The 8,716-nt window shown below is 35.8% G+C and overlaps 1 protein-coding gene across 1 annotated transcript in view; it reads left to right on the top strand.

The window, feature by feature from the left end:
• Positions 1-4,864: 4,864 nt before the first annotated feature.
• Positions 4,865-8,716, top strand: part of LOC142355276 (uncharacterized) — an 88,947-nt gene continuing 85,095 nt past the window's right edge. Inside the window, exons 1-3 of the mRNA XM_075407483.1 lie at positions 4,865-4,932; positions 5,535-5,967; positions 6,111-6,395. Coding sequence (XP_075263598.1) covers positions 5,595-5,967; positions 6,111-6,395 — 658 coding nt within the window. The 5' untranslated portion in view covers positions 4,865-4,932; positions 5,535-5,594. The remainder of the gene's footprint in view (positions 4,933-5,534; positions 5,968-6,110; positions 6,396-8,716) is intronic.

Raw genomic sequence — 8,716 nt, 5'->3', positions numbered from 1 at the left:
AAAGCATATAGCGTATAATTTTCAAAAAATTTTTAGTTGACCTGTTTGCAATTTGAAAATTACAATTAAAAAACATTACAACAAAGCACATCCAAGAAATAGAACAACATATCGTAAAAAATTTGACGCCGTTTTTACTACTATTTGCTTTCCTTTTTTCACTTCATAAGCATGAATACAATTGCCACTCAGCTGTGAATTCTTTCCATTGTCAACAAAAATTAAAATTGTAGTATCAGTTCTCTAAAACAAGACGGCGACCTAAAACCGTTAAAATTTAAAGAAATTTCAAAAACCAATATTTGTTACAGTCAGCCATTGTCATCGCAGCCAATAAAAATATACCTTTAGTAAACCTTCCTAAGATACTGAAGATATGTATACGAATCGCAAAAAGAGCATAAATGCGAGTAATGTTGAAAAAATTTGGTCTCAATTAGTGTCCTAAACCCTTTTTCATTGGAGTGTTTGTATTATATTCCCAGTTTAACATACTTTTCTTTGTTTTTTCTTACGGTTGCCACGTCGTTACTCAAAAGATGTCGTAAAACAACAATGACGTAAACCCACGATGACCTCAGTCCACAAACCGGCCACACAAAAATTGGAAACCATAAAAACAGGGAGGTAGTGCTCAATGTTTCCAAGATCATGCCAAAGATATGAAAAAAACCAAAGCTTGTCAGATAAACCAGAGAATCCAGTTGATGTACTGCAGGATATCGCTATTCGTAAACTTTAATTCTCTCAATGATACCACTCTTAATACCTATCCCAGGCCTAGACCTCGACTTATGAAAAGACTTTAAAAGTCTAGTAGGGGGGCCAATATTGACTATAATTACACGGTCGAGGTTCCTAGTTAAAGTCGAGCTAATATCTTTTCATGGGTCGAGCTAAAGTCTTTTCATAACGAAGAAAGTCCAGCTAAGGTCTTTTCATGGGTCCAGCATTAGTCTTTTAATAACCAGCAAAGTCGAGTTAAGGTCTTTTCATGGCTCCACCATTAGTCTTTTCATAAGTCTGTTTTTTTAAAATTCAAAATTTGTTAATTTTTTTTCCTACTTCTGTACATACAGAAGCAGCACCGGAGCAAGACTAAATAGTTTTGCACCAGAGCAGTCCAACTTAAGAATCAGTTGGAAATCTGCCAAAAGACTTAAGAATTTTGTCAATTCTTAAGATAAAGAGTTATTGCAGATCGAGTATATTACCACATTACTTGATTCTATGAAACCAGCTAGCTTAAGAGTATTGGTCCTAGTCCCATTAGCCATGAAAAAATTTCGGCGTTATTCAGTTTGTTTTCCTTCCCAATATTATGAGCTGTCTTTTTAAAAAAATAATGCAGGTTTTTGAGGTATTTGTGGTTTTTTTGAAAAGATTTTAACTCGACTTTGTTTGCAAACATTGAGTCGAGCTTAAGTCCAGCACAAACTCTGGGTCGAGCTAAAGTCTTTTGTAATATTTTGGGTCCAGCTAAAGTCTTTTGCGAAAAATTTGAGTCAAGCTAAAGTCCAGAATCTCTTAAAGTCCAGCTAAAGTCTTTTCATAGCTCAATTGAGTCCAGTATGGTCTTTTCATGGCACATTTTGGTCGAGCATTGTCTTTTCATGAGTCGAGGTCTAGACCTGGGATTACTTAAACTTAACAAGTTGGGCCAGTGACGTGTGTCCGCACTTAGAGCCCCAACGCTGCATAAGTTAATTTTCACAATCTAGCGTAGAAGTTGCCTACTCACTAACACAGAGCAAATACCCATTTTTTGTTAAAAAAATGGATTTGAAACTTCGTCTTTTAATATTTACCCATTAAATACATTATCGATAAGTGTTTAATTTGTTTTAATTGTCAAGATTTAGGTCCATTTCTTTATCAAAATTGTAACCAATTATTGCCATAAATTACTGCCAAATTCAATAAACTTCGTTGTTTTGAGGTGGAAAACAACAGGGTATATTGTTTAACAATTTTATCAAAAGCAGCGTACATTTTCTAGAGAAAATAATATTATTGGCTGACATCTCTGTTTCATTAAATTGTTGCTGCTGCCATATATTGCAAATCGGTTTTCTTACAGTAACAACAGACGCGTTTGTTGTTCAGAAAAATATTGGCAAAAAAATATTTCTCTTGCTTTTGTTATTTTTTGAATGTAAAATTCTACTTCTTTTGATTTTCAAAAAGGAAACTGGTTATGATCTATAAATGAGCGGAAACAGCAACAATGGACAAAGCACAAAACTTGCCCTCCTTTTAGCCCACACTTGTTTAAGATATAGTTACTAATTATGTTATTTTATAGGTTACTACAAGCAATTATATTCGGAGACGCTTGAGCTAATTTGTTTTAGTAAAGTTTTTTTTGGTTCCGTTGAAATCAATACGCAGCAGTTATCTTTTGCCTGTCAGTCTCAGAAAAAGCTTTGGTTTGCATGTAAACTTGTCTTAATAGCTTTTACCTTTAGTTTTCCTCATGAATGCTTAGTGTTTTTTCTGCATTCGACGTATTTTTTGTCATTAGGAAGCTCTAACATCATCGTAGGCCAAATCTACACGTTAATTGTGTAATATATTCTGCCCACAAAAAAGTCAAAAACTGCTTATTAAGCAAGTGGTTTACTTGTCAATTTTTGTAAAATAATTTTACCCAAAGTTTAGGTTTTTTCTTACCCCAATGTTGTTTACGTTGCTTGGGCGTTCCATCTAAAAATTGGCACTCACAAGCCTTAACCAAAAACAATTTGTGTTCATTCTAAGATCACACAAACTTGGATAAATAAAAGAACATAACCACTGGCATCAGTTAAGCAGTTACTAATAGTTATCGGATTATGAAAATTGGAAAAATAAAAAAACGTAACCGTACTTTAATCAATGCATAGGAGCAAGAAAATATGACAGGTCAAAAACTGAAGAGGCACAAAAACTCGGGGGAAAATGCATCCAAACCACACAAAATTCCCTTTAATCACATGAGCCACAAAAACTATTTAAAAACCACATAAGCTATTCCTTTCTTTCGTGAGTTTCCGTCCCAAAAATTTAAAGATGGGTATTGCTGAGGACTAACAATGCGCTGTTAGAGGGGGGGGGGGGGTGCTGCCGGGTCCTATAAACAGAAACAGTTTCCGAGAAAATTTAGTGACGGGCCCGGGATGTACCTGTAAATCCAGTTCCTTAAGACAGAATATCACGTTTGTACCTATCAAACAAAACCCGACTGATTCTATGAAAATTTGTCTTTAAAAAGAGCGGCAAGACCGATATTATTTCTACAATTTTTGTTGGAGAACAATTATTACACCACTATGCCCAAACACGCTCCTTCCCATCATAAGCCCCCCCCCCCCCCCAGCTTAGTGATCACACAGACTTGAGTCTCAGCATTTAAGCGCTGAGCCAGCACATTTCAAGAGTAAAAGTAAAAACTTAATTCTATTCTGAAACATTGCAGCTCCAGAAAATTTTGGGTTTCTACATATGCCGTTTTTCTTCATGATGGTTATATGGGGTCATAGAGTTCGCCTAGGCTAAGTTTATCCTGTATAGTCTGAAGATTAATCATTCCCAAAAACAAGTCTGAGCAGAGTAATGTCATACTTCTGTAGCTTATGACTGGTAATTATTATAGTAGTATACACACTCTTTTTACTTAGGCTAGTTTGTAGGCTATTACCACAAAGCCCAATGGTAGCTCAATGGTTGCTACGCAAATTAAATGTTACAAGTACCCACGCTGAAGTACGAATCGCATATATAGCAAACCTTGTTAACGGGACTTAAGCTGAACATAGTATTTTCCATCCAATAGATTGTACTGCAAAATGAAGACTAGCAAGTGTAATTTGGGACATGAAAAGATTACCAGTCATCCAGAAAAACAGAATGTCTCGATTCAGCGCTGATTTGCTCTGCCAGCAACCTCCGGGCATATAACTAATGTTCATACCCATCCCCCATTACCGTAAATTGAGGTTTTTAATTTACGGACTCTCAAGAGCTCTTTTTATTCTGCTTTTTATCAGTTTCCTTAATTTGACCTTCATTTTTTAAATTTTAGCGTAACTTTTTTGATGTTATTTTTTAAAACACCATCCTAATTTTCAGCAAAATTTTTTACTGCCACCCTACTTTTTTCCCATATCATTTTGATTACCAAATCTGGCCATTGTTCTTATTTCAAAGAACCAGAGCGTATTAATTATTTTTGCTATAGTGAGAACTATTTAGAGCTAGTTTAGGCACCTATTGTCGCAAAGCATGTTTTATTTTCTGTCGAGAATGCAAAAATTTTGAAAAATGTCCTGGTTTGTCATAATTTTTAGTTGTTTAGTTATTCAGTTCGTTGTGGCCATCAAATGGCCTCGAGTACTATTTTAAAAACTGTTTCTTCAATTTTCAAGAACAATGAAACAAGAATTAGTTGTTCTTTTGACCACCAACACTGTCGTCCGATCGTTCATAGCCGTGTTTTGTAAAAACGACACGTGAACAGATTTTAATATAACTTGTTTCTTTGTTTCTTCTTTTCGTTATTGCTGAACAGGTATGCATATGTACGATACATGTTTGGTGTAATACCAGCAATCAAAACTATTAGTTCGAATAATTCAAAACTTTCAAAGACGAAATTTTATTCTTTGTTCAAATGTTCAACGCATACGATCAAATTGCAGCATAATCTGAAAATAATATGTTTCTGTAATAAAAGTTGTTCACTTGGCTAATGTTCATCCGGTCATATGATAAAAGAAAGCGGTCTTTTAAAATCAGATATCATCAAATGCAGCAAATGAGGGGCGTGTGATGGAGCATTTAAAAGCACAAAAAGTTAAATTTTGATCATTTCAGTTCATTTCTTTTCAGAGGCAGTCGTAAGAAGCTAAAAACTTTTGTTCGTTTTTCAGTTCACAATTATTTGCAAAACTAGTACTCCGTGATTCTTGATTTATTGTCAGGTAAGGTGAATAAATTTGTAGAATCTAATGAAAAAAAAAATCAAAAGACATTTTTTGGAGTTCTTTGAATCCTTCGCAATCTGCGGAAAACTTTTTACTACAATAACTTTGATCCTCTCATGAATTTTCACAATGAATAATATCATCATATAGTTTATTCAATTAAAAAAAATGCTTTCTTCCCATCCCGTTTCGATTTTTTCTCCAATTTGAAACATCGCAAATCGTCGGTTTCGATCAATTTGTAGATTTCACGTCACCGAAACCAAACAAAGTCGAAATATTGTTCGCCAGATTTTATACATCAAAATCGTCGGTGATTTCAACGCCCAGAAGCTTCATTTTTTGTCTTTTTGAAGCCATAGGAAGGTCAACTTTTCCCCTCTTTTTTAGAGGTTAAAAAAGACCCTCCACTCTCTCAAAACTTGCTCTTATACGGTTGCAAGTATAATGCCAAATATAATAGCAAAAAAATTAGTTTTTTAAAATTTTATAAAATAGCGCATATAACAAACTCAAATTCTGAAAGATTCTATTAAGAGCTTTGTAAGATCTTAGAGGATAAAACACAAGAATCACGACGTGAACTTTTGATCACATTTTTTCGGTGAAATAATCATTTCAAGTACAGCTATGGCATCCTGGTTGTTGACCATTTTTCTGCCGCTAACTTTAATCTCCAGTTCCCGCGTTTCGGCAGAAATAGTCGCTGACGTAAACGAAATTGAGCTGACATCTTTTTTAATCAATTTGCGGCTGGACGAGAGCGAAAAAGATTCGACAATTGGTGGAATCGGAGACATAAAGTGTCAAGATTTCACAGATGACATACAATGTCCTACTGATTTGAACTTGACCGAAATTATAAGTGACACTGGGGACAGCGCTAGCGTTGTCGTGGGCAATTTGGAACCAGGAAAAGCCTACGACATCCAGTTTTTAGAGGTTCAATTGAATTCTGGCAACCATAGCTGGACTCGAAATGTGACGGTCAGACAATGCACAGGTAAATGCTATTATCAAACACTACATAGAAATCTCCCTTTTAGAATGATTAGCAATGTCTTGAGGGGGGGGGGGGGGGTTGGAGGGCAGGTAAGGGAGATAATGTAGTTGTTCTTCTGGTACATATTAAGCGTTGTTCTTTAGTTCCACAAGATCCAAAAGCACATGAACCAATTCTCCGGGGAGGCGAGTTGATCAATACGACATACTACTTCGACTTGTGGACAACCAAGTACCAGCTTTGGTTACTTGACTCGCCAGTGGATGATTTCGACAAAACTGGACGACCAATGAGAACGAATTTGCCCAGTGGGAAAGTTCTTGGAGTAAAATGTAGAAACGTATGCCATGTGGAAGATCCCGTTAGAGGACTAGTTATCACAACTTCAGCGTTGGTTAAGGCCAGCAGATGGCACTTTATAACTACAAGTAAGTTTTCTAATCCTGTTGTACTTGATTACTTTTGTACAAGTCAATCGTGTAGCAAATGCTTTCCAAACAAATTAACAAAGGCAATTGCGTTGCGTTTGCTTATTAACTTTCGGTTCTTTGATTTCTCAATTCGCGAAACCAATAAACGCGGTGCGAATGGCTCAGTACCAAATTGAGCAGGCTTAATTGAAAAGCGATTGACTAATGTTAAATTAGAACTGAATTGTAGCAGTGCAATTTGGGGAAAAGAAATTAAGATTAAGATAAAACCGAGATTAAAAGGAAGTAACATTATTTCACAAGTTAATCACATATAAGGAAGTGCTCAAGAAATGTTTACATGCGTGATCAGACAGTTTCTTGTCTAGGACATGAACAGACATTAGAATATGTATGAAGAACTGAAATAAATAACTAAATGGAAGCACCTGTCCTTCAAATGATGAACATGAACTAGAATACGGTAATGGTTATTCTGAAAGTAATATCCATCCCGTATGACATTTCCCCCTGTCGGAGAAAAAATAATAAATAAAATTAGAAAATTAGTACTTATTCACCGGATATATACGTATTAAAATATTAAATATAAAATAGATATAAAGTTCAAAAAGACTTTGAGTTTAATCCGATTCAGAATGTGCCTCTGCCTCTAAAACTGTCATTTCTCTGGGTAGATTTGGATTAGGATCCACGGACCATCTCTCATTAGGGTTTCGTGGTAACACTTCCCCCAATGAATGTATCATCTGAGATAGGTATCTCAGCTGAATAACCTTCAGTGTGCTGTGTATTTTCTTCAATTGATGACGATGTTGATGGCTTTTTCTGCTTCTTTAGCAAACTTTTGCTCCTTTTGATCGACGATGTGTCAGAATCTGATGAATCACTCATTGAAATTTTCCGCTTCTCTTTGCGCAAGGTGGGTGTGAGTTGTTTTGGTGTATTCGATTGTGGCGCGGTTGGTCCAGCTTGAATCGGTTGTGTTGGCGGTGCAGCAAATGGTATAGGTGGATTGAAATGGAGGCTTTGTGTCAAATCCGGTCCCAAAGTAAAAGCATCGTCATGTTTTGGATTACGTTTAGGAATGCGCATTCTGAGTGCGCGTGCCACAATACTCGAATTCTATAAACATGATCGTCATGACGAAAATATACTGTTATCATCCGGCTGTCGTTTGTTTCGCTTGATCTTTTTGCTACCCAAGTCTTTTCGGGTTAGATTCTTTCGATCATTTACAATTTTCTGCTCGAGTGTTTTCTTGTGAATTTTCTTAGACGTTCTTTCTATGTACTGTCCCAACTCTGTGTCTTGTTCGTTTCTAGTTCCGAAAATTGCAATACCGGAATTTCTAACTCGAATTTCCGGTCTATTCGTTTCTTTTATAATACTCGTTGTTGGGCTTACTTTACCAACTGTGCTACTTGGAGCAACAACTTCAAAGAGTCCGTCCAAGTTCTTCAAGTTCTTTTTTTGCATTTGGTTGGTGTGAATTTTTCCTGCAATCTTCACTTGAACGCTGAGCTTGCTCCCCGAAATTGGCCTTCCGATGAATTCCGACCACATGAGCCGCGATTCTCCGTCTGTCATCTTTTCTCTTCTTTGTTGGCTCGGGTGTTTGCTGCGCAAATCACCTTCTCTATTTCTGTGTCAGAGCACAGGGCCGTGTCCGCCCATATTTCTTCTGTCAAGTAAGACCTGCCCGGAATTGTATGTTCATCAAAACAATGTTGAATTATTTCATTATAGTTTAAATTTTTAATATATGATTTCGTGGTGATACATGAACTTGGTGTGTTACATTTTCTACCAAAATGCGCTTCAAAATGGGTAATCTCTATTGTTTTTTGTTTGGATTTTTTTAAACGTTGTATGATTGCATGTAATGATGTTTCTAGGTTGAATTTTTTATTTAAATTTGTTTTCATACATGATAATTGACGTTTAATAGTTTGGATGAGACGTTCTACTAAACCTACAGCTCTATGATCATTTGCAGGTGCATATATCGGTTTAATATTGTTTTCTGTTCAAAATATTTCGAATTTTTTGCCTGTAAAGTCTCTAGCCTGACCTAATCTAATAGTTCTCGGTACTCCGTGATTATGTATATAGTTATTTAGAAATTTAATTACATTTGTGCCAAATGCGTTATTTACTATTTCTGCCGTAGGGTATTTCGAGTATCTATCTGAGCTTGTAATGAAATTTTGTTCTATTTTTTTCGTAAATAATAGGTCAACCAAAATCTATTTGGATTTCGTCATTATTTGGATTTCGGTTCAGTACATTTTGTCAAAGGTGACCATTTGCAATGC

Source organism: Convolutriloba macropyga, chromosome 2 (assembly GCF_964194025.1).
Source record: "Convolutriloba macropyga chromosome 2, txConMacr16.3, whole genome shotgun sequence".
Taxonomy (NCBI): domain Eukaryota; kingdom Metazoa; phylum Xenacoelomorpha; order Acoela; family Convolutidae; genus Convolutriloba; species Convolutriloba macropyga.
Note: the sequence above shows the minus strand (reverse complement) of the source record. Positions and strands in the feature narration are given on the sequence as shown.